Source organism: Lipotes vexillifer, unplaced genomic scaffold (genome assembly GCF_000442215.2).
Source record: "Lipotes vexillifer unplaced genomic scaffold, Lipotes_vexillifer_v1.1 scaffold21, whole genome shotgun sequence".
Taxonomy (NCBI): Eukaryota; Metazoa; Chordata; class Mammalia; order Artiodactyla; family Lipotidae; genus Lipotes; species Lipotes vexillifer.
Window position 1 is genome coordinate 3,596,584 of NW_006774065.1, and position 13,731 is coordinate 3,610,314.

The 13,731-nt window shown below is 38.5% G+C and overlaps 1 protein-coding gene across 1 annotated transcript in view; it reads left to right on the forward strand.

Moving 5' to 3' along the window:
* The window catches only part of IFT81 (intraflagellar transport 81), an 84,847-nt gene that overhangs the window by 43,110 nt on the left and 28,006 nt on the right, over positions 1–13,731 (forward strand). Inside the window, exon 12 of the mRNA XM_007448720.1 lies at positions 5,463–5,612. Coding sequence (XP_007448782.1) covers positions 5,463–5,612 — 150 coding nt within the window. The remainder of the gene's footprint in view (positions 1–5,462; positions 5,613–13,731) is intronic.

Here is a 13,731-nt window from a genome sequence, read left to right on the forward strand (position 1 = left end):
CCCCGCGGCATGCGGGATCCTCCCGGACCAGGGCTTGAACCTGTGTCCCCTGCACTGGCAGGCGGACCCTCAACCACTGAGCCACCAGGGAATCCCCATGTGTCTTTTTGAATCAGAGTTTCCTCTGGATATATACCCAGGAGTGGGATTGCTGGATCATATGGTAACTCTATTTTTAGTTTTTTATGGAACCTCCATACTGTTCTCCATAGTGGCTGCACCAATTTACATTCCCACCAACAGTGTAGGAGGGTTCCCTTTTCTCCACACCCTCTCCAGCATTTATTATTTGTAGACTTTTTGATGATGGCCATTCTAACTGGTGTGAGGTGATACCTCATTGTAGTTTTGATTTGCATTTCTCTAATAATTAGCGATATTGAGCATCTTTTCATGTGCCTGTTGGCCATCTGTATGTCTTCCTTACAGAAATGTCTACTTAGGTCTTCTGCCCATTTTGTGATTGGATTTTTGTTTTTTTTAATATTGAGCTGTATGAGCTGTTTGTATATTTTAGAAATTAAGCCCTTGTCAGCTGCATCATTTCCAGATATTTTCTCCCATTCCATAGGTTGTCTTTTCATTTTGTTTATGGTTTCTTTTGCTGTGCAAAAGCTTATAAGTTTGATTAGGTCCCATTTGTTTCTTTTACTTCTTTTGCCTTGGGAGACTGAACTAAGAAAACATTGCTACAGTTTACGTCAGCGAATGTTTTGCCTATGTTCTCTTCTAGAAGTTTTATGGTGTCATGTCTTATATTTAAGTCTTTAAGCCATTTTGAGTTTATTTTTGTGTATGGTGTGAGGGCTGGGGTAATACAGCTCTCCAGCTTTCCCAACACCACTTCCTGAAGAGATTGTCCCTTCTCCATTGTATATTCTTGCCTCCTTTGTTAAAGATTAATTGACCATAGGTGTGTGAATTTATTTCTGGACTCTATTCTGTTCCACTGATCCATATGTCTTTTTTTGTGCCAATACCATGCTGTTTTGATTACTGTAGCTTTGTAGTATTGTCTGTAGTCTGGGAGGGTTATGCCTCCAGTTTAGTTCTTTTTCCTTAGGATTGCTTTGGCAATTCTGGATCCTTTGTAGTTCCACATAAATTTTAGGATTATTTGTTCTAGTTCTGTGAAAAATGTCATGGGTAATTTAATAGGGATCGCATTGACTCTGTAGATTGCTTTGGGTAGTATGGCCATTTTAACAATATTGATTCTTGCAATCCAAGAGCATGGGATATCTTTCTGTTTTTTGGAATCATCTTCAGTTTCCTTTTTCAATGTTTTATAGTTCTCAGCATATAGGTCTTTCACCTCCTTGGTTAGGTTTATTCCTAGGGTTTTTTTTTTTTTTTTTTGGATGTGATTTAATTTTATTTTCTTATTTATTTTATTTAATTTATTTGGCCGTACCACATGGCTTGTAGGATCTTAGTTCCCTGACCTGGGATTGAACCTGGCCCCTTGGCAGTGAAAGCATGGAGTCCTAACCACTGGGCTGCCAGGGAATTCTCTTGACATGATTTTAAAGAGAATTTTTTTTTTTACTTTCTCTTTCTGATATTTCATTGTTAGTGTAAAGAAATACAACAGATTTCTGTATATTAATCTTGTATTCTGCTACCTTGCTGAATTCACTGATGAGTTCTAATAATTTTTGTGTGAAGTCTTTAGGGTTTTCTATGTAGAGTATCATGTCACCTACATATAATGACAATTTTACCTCCTCCCTTCCAATTTGGATACCTTTTATTTCTTTTTCTTGTCTGATTGCTGTGGCTAAGACTTCCAATACTATGTTGAATAAAAGTGGTGAGAGTGAGCATACTTGTTCCAGAATTTAGTGGGAAGGCTTTCAGCTTCTGGGTGTGGGTTTGTCATAAATGGGTTTATTATGTTGAGATATGTCCCCTTCTATACCCACTTTGGTGAGAAATTTTTGTCATGAATCGATATTGAATTTTATCAGATGCTTTTTCTACATCTATTTAGATGATCATGTGGTTTTTGTCTTTTCTTTTGTTGATGTGGTGTTATCACATTGATTGATTTGCATATGTTGAACCATCCTTGCATCCCTGGAATGAATCCAACTTGATCATGGTGTATGATCCTTTTTACATGTTGTAGGATTTGGTTTGCTAATGAGTATTCTATTCTTTTTCCTCAGATTTATCATGCCAGCAATGTACATAAACAAAATCCCTTTGAGATTGTCAATAAAGGGTTCCTAAGACCCAAAAGTTTGAAAATCACTATTACAGATCCACAAGAAAGGCTCCAATTAAAAAATGAGCCAAAGACAGGCATATCATTTTAAAAACTCCACACAAATGCACAATTAACATGGCAAAAAGTGAAGTTCCCTAATAAAGAAATGCAAACAAAATATGATACTATTCTGCTTATTAAATTGACAATTATAAACAGTACTATAAATAGCCTTTGAAGGGCAGTTTGATGGAAGGTATCAAAACCCAATAAAAATTAAAAAAATAAAACTAAGTTAAAGGTAAAAAAAAAAATTTCCCTCTGACCATTTTTGGGAGTATGGCCTATAGAAATTATTAAGAATGTGTCTGAAGATTTAGCTTCAATATTTTTATCATGGTTTTTTTTTCAATAATCTGAAAGTTCAAAAATAACCTAAAATCCAAATGATAGTTAGAAAAAACTTCCAATGGAAGAAAATCATGGATAATGCATTTTTTTCCCTCTAATTCCTCTAATTCAGTCTAAGGTAATGGAACCCTTAGAGTGCTTTGATGGCCACCTATTGCTTAATTTTATGGAACTGTCATTAATCTGACCCTGACTCCCTTTCCCCTAGGTAGTTTGTCCAGTGAATGCCAAATAATAACCAATCAGCATAGAGCACATTGAGTAATTGGTAGGTTTGTTCTTTCACCAAAAACATTTATAGCTTTTAGCTTTTAAAAATAGTTCCAGAGCACAGCAAGATAGAGAACGGGAAGATTGGCCTAGATAATACAGAGGATAGCAGATGAACAGGATTGATTTCATTTTGGGCACTTTGCCCAGGACACTTTTAATAGAACATATAGTTAGTCTGGGAATTCTGAATCTGTGGTTATGTCAGGCTTACACATTTATTCTTTAAAAGGAAAATTTGCAAGTAATTAGATTCTAGGTACATTGGTATGACTTAAATTTTTTAAACTGTTTCTGTAATACAGCCATTGATAATTTGCTTTTTGTGGGCTGGATTCCTTAATATTAAAACTAACTCAGTCATGAACAGGAAAATATTTTGAACTTCCTTCCTCTAAAACACAATGTGTTCCTCATTTCTTCCAAAGTTTAAGTCAAGTTTAAAAAAGATGTCTAGGGCTTCCCTGGTGGCGCAGTGGTTGAGAGTCCGCCTGCCGATGCAGGGCACATGGGTTTGTGCCCCGGTCCGGGAAGATCCCACATGCCGTGGAGCAGCTGGGCCCGTGAGCCATGGCCGCTGAGCCTGCGCGTCCGGAGCCTGTGCTTCGCAACGGGAGAGGCCACAACAGTGAGAGGCCCACGTACCGCAAAAAAAAAAAAAAAAAAGATGTCTAAACTAGGAATTAGAGGGTTATTTTTATGTGAAGAATTTTTAATCTTACTATTTTTAAGGACTTTGTATATTCAGGAATCAATCAAGTCTTTAAGAAAAAAAAAAACCTAAATTTTAGAAATGTTCTCCTTCCTATTTTGCTACCTTACAATTTATAATTACTGACCTTAGATTTAGCCTTTAAAATTAGGAGGTAAAATATCATATGATAATAGAGCTTGCATTGGGATAGTGGCTTTGAGTGAATTTTTTCCTTTTTTCTGTTTTCTAAAATTTCAGTAATACATTCATTACTTTTATTATTTTTAAAATTATTTATAACCCCCCCAATTATCCTTGTAAATAATTGGGCATTTAAAAGGCTAAGATTATCAAAGACTTTTCTCATATTAGGTAATATGGAGGCTTACTTTTGTTTTGAAGTGATGAGTTTAAGTATAATAAGCCAGATTCTTACTATGGACATTTTAAAAATAATGTAGTTAATAAAAGGTTGGAGCAGAAAAAAATATTTTCTGTAGTAAAAATTCTTAGTACTAATGGTACATAAGAGAAAGTGATATTTTTTTTATGTGTTATGTTCTGTTTCAGAAATACCAGAAAATTTTCACATTTGCTTCTCATATTGAGCAATACTTTTAATGAGCCAGTGCCTTGGGACCTTTACACCTGCTGTTTCCTCTACTTGGAATGCTCTTCCTTGGTTCTTTGTCCTTCCTCTAATGTATTCCTGCTACTTCAGTCTTGGCTTAAATTATTTTTGAGAAACTTGTCAAAACCCACCTCCCTAAAATCCAACCCCACATTTCCTACCTTCATCACAACCCAGTTTAAACTCCTGTTATTTATTCTCAGGGCCCCTTCACTGCTTCATAATGTTCACTGTGGTTGTGAACATCAGTTCAATGTTTATTTCCCCCACTCTTCCTTAAGCTTGATGAGGGCAGGACATGCGAGCATCTTGTTTAGCATTGTATTCTCTGCATCTGGCACAGTGCCTAGTACATAATAGTTAATAAATAGTACTTGTCAAATGGATTCCTTTAAATATTCACTTCACTTGTTTTTCCAAACTCTTGTTGGTATTATTTAATAACAGAGTCTTTCCATTAGAGTAGTTATAACTTTAATATCATTAGTAGGTAAATAGCTGAATTAAGCAACTATGAGTTCCCACTAATTTGGAATATTTTTAGCTTTTTAACATTTGGGATGAACTTCAGATGCTTCTTAGGGTATATGGTCACAGTACCTTTCTTAAATGATAAATAGTAGCTACAAGTGTTGACTATTCTGGTTGGCTATTTTAACCCCAGTAGATCCAGTGCCACCAAAATAGTACAGTACATAAGAGATATCATGATAAGACCACAACCAGAAATGGTCTTCTACTTTCTTCTTCTTCTTTTTAAATATTTATTTATTTATTTATTTTGGCTGTGCCAGATCTTAGTTGCAGCATGCAGACTTCTTAGTTGCAGCATGCATGCGGGATCTAGTTCCCTGACCAGAGATTGAACCCCGGCCCCCTGCATTGGGAGCATGGAGTGTTACCCACCGAACCACCAGGGAAGTCCCTTCTTCTTCTTTTTAACCTTTTTACTTTTACAGTGTTGAAGTTTCTGTTTTCCTAATTCTTATTTGTAAAGCCCAAAATAAATAGCTTTTGTATAATGATTTACAGTGTTTAATGGGTCCAGAAAATAAAAACATACACAAAATATTTTAACTGAACAGTTAGTCTTTCCAACTTTTCTAATAAAACTAAGTTATTATTGTGTACTTGTGCCCCACATGTAGGATGGTAGAAAAGAAAATTTTTCTAATACACTGAGGTTATATATATTTAGCAACTACTTTTCTACTTATTAAACTACATGTTATGTTCTTTTACAGTTCAAACGATATGTCAGTAAACTTCGAAGCAAGAGTACAGTTTTCAAAAAGAAGCATCAGATAATAGCTGAATTTAAAGCTGAATTTGGTCTCTTGCAGAGGACAGAAGAACTTCTTAAGCAACGTCATGAAAATATTCAACATCAACTGGTAATACAGTGTTATCTTGGGGTTCTAAAAGTACAAATGCCAGGAGCTTTATAGGTTATAGCTTTTTACTGAAGTCATTGTTTTTATTAGAAAAACCATAAAGTTATTCATTTTCTCTGATTAATTACAAAGATGACATAAAAGCTGATTTTTTGTATTTTACTGTAGCAATAGGCACTAACTTTTTTATGTGTTCTGACTTTGGGGTAATTAATAGAAGTTGAATTCTATTAAGTAGGTTTTTCTTTTGGTTAGCTAGTTAATATGACCAAAATGATCATACCAAGAAATTGACTATAAAATAATTTATTTATCGTGGCCTGCTGGGCAGAAATCTAAGCAGCCACTTCCATGGAGCTTTGGAAAGAAGCATCCAGGGAGGGTTCTGTATGGAAGTTTGCCTGCAGGCTTGTTCCTTATATATTTGTGCCTTGGTTGTCAGAAAAAAGTTAAACTCAGAGAAATCCCTCTAGCAGCAAAGCTATTCTCATCGTGGGTACCAGTTCCTCTGAGTTTTCTTGATTTGGCATTTTTTTTTCTTTTACCCATGGGGAAATGATTTCATCAGGATGTTGGCTTACTAGCTAGCAATAATCTGGTAGAGGTGAATGAAATTTGAACCAGTTGTAATTAGCTGGCAATATGAAATTTTCTGTCTCATGCTGTTGAATATTGTTTGGTTCTAGGGAACTTAAGATTGAAAATTTACAGTGCATCAAACATAGATTCTAACAGCACTAAACATAGATTGTAACAGCACTTTTAAAATTGATATGTAGTAACTGCATTATTGCTCACTTTAAAATATTTTCTCATTTTCATTGTGATTTCTTTGACCTATGGTCATTGCTTAAAACCAAACATTTGGGGGTTTTCTAGTTACCTCTCTGTTATTCATTTCTAGCTTATTTCTGCTGTAACCAGGAAACATACTCTGTGATTTCAGTCCTTTGAAATTTTTGAATGTTGCATTATGGCCCAGCATGTGGTCTGTTTTGATCATTGTTCCATGTGCAGTTGAGAAGAATATATATTCTGCAGTTGTGGGGGATGGTGTTCCATAAAACTCAATTCAGTCCAGTATGTTAACCATGATACTCAAATCTTCCATGTTTTTTTTTTTAACATTGTTATTGGAGTATAATTGCTTTACAATGGTATGTAGTTTCTGCTTTATAACAGAGTGAATCAGCTACACATATACATATATCCTCGTATCTCCTGCCTCTTGTGTCTCCCTCCCACCCTCCTTATCCCACCCCTCTAGGTGCTCATAAAGCACAGAGCTAATCTCCCTGTGCTATGCTGCTGCTTCCCACTAGCTATCGATTTTACATTTGGTAGTGTATATATGTCCCTGCCACTCTCTCACTTCGTCCCAGCTTACCCGTCCCCCTCCCCATGTCCTCAAGTCCATTCTCTACATCTGCGTCTTTATTCCTGTCCTGCCACTAGGCTCTTCAGAACCTTTTTTTTTTTTTTATGATTCCATATATATGTGTTAGCATACGGTATTTGTTTTTCTCTTTCTGACTTACTTCACTCTGTATGACAGACTCTAGGTCCATCCACCTCACTACAAATAACTCAATTTCGTTTCTTTTTATGGCTGAGTTATATTCCATTGTATATATGTGCCACATCTTCTTTATCCATTCATCTGTCAGTGGATACTTAGGTTGCTTCCATGTCCTGGCTATTGTAAATAAAGCTGCAATGAACATTCTGGTACATGACTCTTTTTGAATTATAGTTTTCTCAGGGTATATGCCCAGTAGTGGGATTGCTGGGTTGTATGGTAGTTCTATTTTTAGTTTTTTAAGGAACCTCCCTACTGTTCTCCATAGTGGCTATATCAATTTACATTCCCACCAACAGTGCAAGAGGGCTCCCTTTTCTCCACACCCTTTCCAGCATTTATTGTTTGTAGGTTTTTTGATGATGGCCATTCTGACTGGTGTGAGGTGATACCTCATTGTAGTTTTCGTTTGTATTTCTCTAATGATTAGTGATGTTGAGCATTCTTTCATGTGTTTGTTGGCTATCTGTATATCTTCTTTGGAGAAATGTCTGTTTAGGTCTTCTGCCCATTTTTGGATTGGGTTGTTTGTCTTTTTGATATTGAGCTGCATGAGCTGCTTGTAAATTTTGGAGATTAATCCTGTCAGTTGCTTCATTTGCAAATATTTTCTCCCTTTCTGAGGGTTGTCTTTTCGTCTTGTTTATGGTTTCCTTTGCTGTGCAAAAGCTTTTAAGTTTCATTAGGTCCCATTTGTTTATTTTTGTTTTTATTTTCATTTCTCTAGGAGGTGGGTCAAAAAGGATCTTGCTGTGATTTATGTCATAGAGTGTTCTGCCTATGTTTTCCTCTAAGAGTTTTATAATGTCTGGCCTTACATTTTGGTCTTTAATCCATTTTGAGTTTATTTTTTGTGTATCGTGTTAGGGAGTGTTCTAATTTCATTCTTTTACATGTAGCTGTCCAGTTTTCCCAGCACCACTTATTGAAGAGGCTGTCTTTTCTTCATTGTATATTCTTGCCTCCTTTATCAAAAATAAGGTGACCATACGTGAGTGGGTTTATCTCTGGGCTTTCTATCCTGTTCCATTGATCTGTATTTCTGTTTTTGTGCCAGTACCATACTGTCTTGATTACTGTAGCTTTGTAGTATAGTCTGAAGTCAAGGAGCCTGATTCCTCTAGCACCGTTTTTCTTTCTCAAGATTGCTTTGGCTATTCGAGGTCTTTTTGTTTCCATACAAATTGTGAAATTTTTTTGTTCTAGTTCTGTGAAAAATGCCATTGGTAGTTTGATAGGGATTGCATTGAATCTGTAGATTGCTTTGGGTAGTATAGTCATTTTCACAATGTCGATTCTTCTAATCCAAGAACATGTTATATCTCTCCATCTGTTTGTATCATCTTTAATTTCTTTCATCAGTGTCTTATAGTGTTCTGCATACAGGTCTTTTGTCTCCCTAGGTAGGTTTATTCCTAGGTATTTTGTTTTTATTACAATGGTAAATGGGAGTGTTTCCTTAATTTCTCTTTCAGATTTTTCATCATTAGTGTATAGGAATGCAAGAGATTCCTGTGCATTAATTTTGTATCCTACTACTTTACCAAATTCATTGATTAGCTCTAGTAGTTTTCTGATAGTGTCTTTAGGATTCTCTCTGTATAGTATCATGTCATCTGCAAACAGTGACAGCTTTACTTCTTCTTTTCTGATTTGGATTCCTTTTATTTCTTTTTCTTCTCTGATTGCTGTGGCTAAAACTTCCAAAACTATGTTGAATAATAGAATAATAGTGGTGAGAGTGGGCAACCTTGTCTTGTTCCTGATTTTAGTGGAAATGGTTTCAGTTTTTCACCATTGAGAACGATGTTGGCTGTGGGTTTGTCATATATGGCCTTTATTATGTTGAGGTGAGTTCCTTCTATGCCTACTTTCTGGAGGGTTTTTATCATAAATGGGTGTTGAATTTTCCAAAGCTTTTTCTGCATCTCTGGAGATTATCATATGGTTTTTATCCTTCAATGTGTTAATATGGTGTATCACATTGATTGATTTGTGTATATTGAAGAATCCTTGTATTCCTGGGATAAACGCCACTCGATCATGGTGTATGATCCTTTTAATGTGCTGTTGGGTTCTGTTTGCTAGTATTTTGTTGAGGATTTTTGCATCTATGTTCATCAGTGATGCTGGCCTGTAGTTTTCTTTCTTTGTGACATCTTTGTGTAGTTTTGGTATCAGGGTGATGGTGGCCTCGTAGAATGAGTTTGAGAGTGTTCCTCCCTCTGCTATATTTTGGAAGAGTTTGAGAAGGATAGGTGTTAGCTCTTCTCTATAAATGTTTGATAGAATTCACCTGTGAAGCCATCTGGTCCTGGGCTTTTGTTTGTTGGAAGATTTTTAATCACAGTCTAAATTTCAGTGCTTGTGATTTGTCTGTTTATATTTTCTATTTCTTCCTGGTTCAATCTTGGAAGGTTGTGCTTTTCTAAGAATTTGTCCATTTCCTCCAGGTTGTCCATTTTATTGGCATATAGTTGCTTGTAGTAATCTCTTATGATCCTTTGTATTTCTGCAGTGTCAATTGTTACTTCTTCTTTTTCATGTCTAATTCTATTGATCTGAGTGTTCTCCCTTTTTTTCTTGATGAGTCTGGCTAATGGTTTATCAATTTTGTTTATCTTCTCAAAGAACCAGATTTTAGTTTTATTGATCTTTGCTATTGTTTCCTTCATTTCTTTTTCATTTATTTCTGATCTGATCTTTATGATTTCTTTCCTTCTGCTAACTTTGGGGTTTTTTTTTTTCTTCTTCCTCTATTTGCTTTAGGTGTAAGGTTAGGTTGTTTATTTGAGATGTTTCTTGTTTCTTGAGGTAGGATTGTATGACTATAAACTTCCCTCTTCGAACTGCTTTTGCTGCATCCCATAGGTTTTGGGTTGTTGTGTTTTTATTGTCATGTATTTCTAGGTAGTTTTTGATTTCCTCTTTGATTTCTTCAGTGATCTCTTGGTTATTAAGTAGTGTATTGTTTAGCCTCCATGTATTCATGTTTCTATTTATATTTTCATCTGCTTTTCCATCAGTTATTGAAAAAAATGTTTTAAAACATCTATGATCGGGCTTCCCTGGTGGCGCAGTGGTTGAGAGTCCGCCTGCTGATGCAGGGGACACGGGTTTGTGCCCCAGTCCAGGAGGGTCCCACATGCCGCGGAGCGGCTGGGCCCGTGAGCTATGGCCGCTGACCCTGCGTTTCCGGAGCCTGTGCTCCGCAGCAGGAGAGGCCACAACAGTGAGAGGCCCGCATACTGCAAAAAAAAAAAAAAATCTATGATCTTTTTCCTTTTAGTTCCATCAGTTTTTGCTTTACATCTTTTCTTAAGCTGGGTTCCATAGAAGCAGAGCCTGAGAGGGGAATACTTGGTGCAAGTGATTTACTGAGGGAGGGAGTACCTTCAGAAGAAAGGGAATGAGGGAAACAGATGGAGCAGCAGAAAAAAGCCAAGCAAGGATGTATTCCCGACTGAAAACAGCTTCATTTTGATCCCATGAGGAACTTTGGAGCACACATTGCACCATGGAGTTGATTCCACCTTGAGGCAAGGGGGCTGGCATTTTATACTCCCATATCAGTCAGTCATTGGCTATGGCATGGTATAACCTTCTAGATGAGGCAGCCCCCATTGGGCTAAGGGCATGTTCTGGAGAAGGGAGCATCTGTGAGCCATTAGCAGTCAACACTCATTGCAGCTTGCAGATGAGGTTTGAGTAGAGCACCAACAGCATTCACTATAAGCCACCCCTTGTACTACTGAGATCTACTTGTTTCTCACATTAAAGTCACTCCATCCTGGTATAGTTTATACAGGATTACAGTAGGTCAAAATTTCTAGGAAAACAGGAGGGTGAGGAGGACAAATTAAAACTCTCTTTGCTTCATTTGGTCCCAAGGACATAATTGATACTCAATATCTCCTTCCTCTACCATCCATCCTAGATTCCCCACACCTTTGGCTAGCACCTCCAGTCGTCTATCAGGGGTCCCCAGCTCCCGGGCCATGGACCAGTACTGGTCTGCAGCCTGTTAGGAACTGGGCCGCACAGCAGGAGGTCAGCAGTAGGTGAGCCAGCGAAGCTTAATCTGCCGCTCCCCATCGCTGGCATTACTGCCTGAACCATCCCCCCAACCCCCACCCTCCACCGTCTGTGGAAAAATTGTTTTACACGAACCCGGTCCCTGGTGCCAAAAAGGTTGGGACTGCTAGATGACTCACTTGGTGGGGTGACTCAGTCCCTCATCCTTAAGAGGTATGAGATTTTAGTACAATGCCCTTATCAGGCTGTGGTTGCTAAACTTACCCATTTACTGTTAAAACTGGTCATGAGAGTACCAAGATATGCCCTAATGGATCACCTGAATGCCAAACTTATTCCTATCTGTCCCTCATTATATAACAGCATCTGTATATCCTTAACATGTTCTGCCAATAAATCGCTCTTTTCTTTGCCTGCTGGTCTGTGGGCGTGAGGAGCCCAAGTGACAAGATGGTAGGCAGAGCATTAAGTTTAAAGGGCTTCTCAATGTGCCTTCTGGTGGAAGCGGGTGCCTTATGGAAACCAGAACATTTATACCCACAGAGCCTAAAGTTGTCAAGAAGGGAAGCATAATTCCCTGTGGATGAGTAGGAATTCTGGTGAGTGATAACACTCATACTTTCATCTCATGGTTCCAAGACCCATGTATTTTTGGGTCTTTGGATCTATTTGGAACACAACACCATGTTGGTTGGCATTGGTTTAAGATATATACTCCATCATGAAGAATAGAACTTATCTTCACAGGCCATGAATTCCAAGCTGGCACCTTAGCTGTACGTTCATAGGGCCCTTCCACTATTCAGTCAGGCCATTAGCTTTCTAGATGGTGTGTGGTACAGTGACTGAATCCTGTGGTCATGTTCCCATCACCATACCTACTTTGCCATAAAGTAGGTCCCTTGGTCTCAGGTGATATTATGTGGGATTCCACATCAGTAGACCAGACATTCTGAGCCTTTGGATAGTGGTGCTGCCTAAAGCACTGTGGGCAAGAAAAGCAAACCCTTACCTACAATATGGGTCAGTCTCATTCAGGATGAAGTGTTGTTCTTTTCAAGGTAGAAAGAATCTGGTGTTATCAAATTGCCACTAAGTAGATGACCAGTTTCCTCAAGGGATGATTCCATACCCGGAATTCAGGATTGGTCTCTGTTGCTGCCAGCTCAGACACTTGGCAGTAGCATTAGCTAGATGAGCATTAGTGAGAGAGCCCATGTTATTTGGTCCATACTTAGCCTCCATCTCTGCCAACATAGCCATTCTGTTCATGAGCCCATTGTTCACACACTGGGTGGCCAGTGACAGAGGCTGGCTGACATCTACTGTCAGCCTTTTTGGCCTTTTTGGAAAGGCCAAATCATCCTTTCCACTCGGCTGCTGAGTGCCTTTTCTACTGTGGACATTGCCCAGTGGCCATATACATGTGATGAAGAGATCTTCACGCTTAGTGTTAACTCTTATAGCTCGATCCAGATGCCTCTTCCTGAGACCTCCTTGTCCCCAGTCATTTAGTCTTGCTATCTTGCTTCCTCCAGGCCCCTGACCCAACAAGCTAAGCCATTTGCCACTGCCCAGAAGATAAAAGATAATCTGGGGTTTTAAGGTTCTCAAGTGAGCCTATCCAGTTATCCCCATTTCAGACTCAGCACCCTTTCCCTTCCCTATCAGAGCCCTGACTTTGACATAGGATATATTCAGCCTTCTCTGAAGTTTTGCCAGTCTTACAATTTAAGTCCTGTCCGTGGTTTTCAGCTCTCTCTGCCTCATAGCCACAGGAAATGAGGGTTTCTTTAAAGCTCATAAGGAGGTTCTCTGACTTATCACTTTGCTTTAAATTACTGATTAATGGATTTGAGCCTGTCATTTGAGCTTAGCAACAGCCACCCCAATTTCATAGTCCTTATAGTTACGATTTCTTCACACTTCTCGAACACCAGCAACACTGTACCAGCTAGTATGTTCCTGTGATAGTTCAGGTCCTCCAAGAAGCATACGCCCAGATTGGATTAGATGTACAAGAGATTTATTGGAGGAAGCCTTTGTGAAGGGTAAAGGGAATTGAGCAGCAGGCGGCAGGGAAAGCCTTTAGGCTCTAAATGCCTTTAGGCTGTTCTGTGAAGGAAGAAGAAGGAAGAAGGATTGGAGAGGAAGAGCATTAGGCTGTAAGCACAGTTTTAAGGAAGTTTTGGTTGGGATGATGGGGAGTTCCTGAGCCAGTCACCAGTTAGAGGAGTTCCCTGTCAGGCAGGAATGGGTCAGCCTGTGGCTGGGAACAGCCTGGGGGAAGCATGGCCTTGGTGTGAACGTGATGGTGGATCCAGAGGGGCAGCAGTTATGGCTGTCAGTCAACTTTGTTCCTCTCAGCAAACTCTCTTGAAGGAGATTCAAGCCTTCCATTATCATGCCTTCCATTATCATGCCCACCATAATCCCTTCCACCTATATTCTGCCCTAGTTCACCAGTCTTAGCAATTGTACTGCTATAACATGCTTAGGACTAAC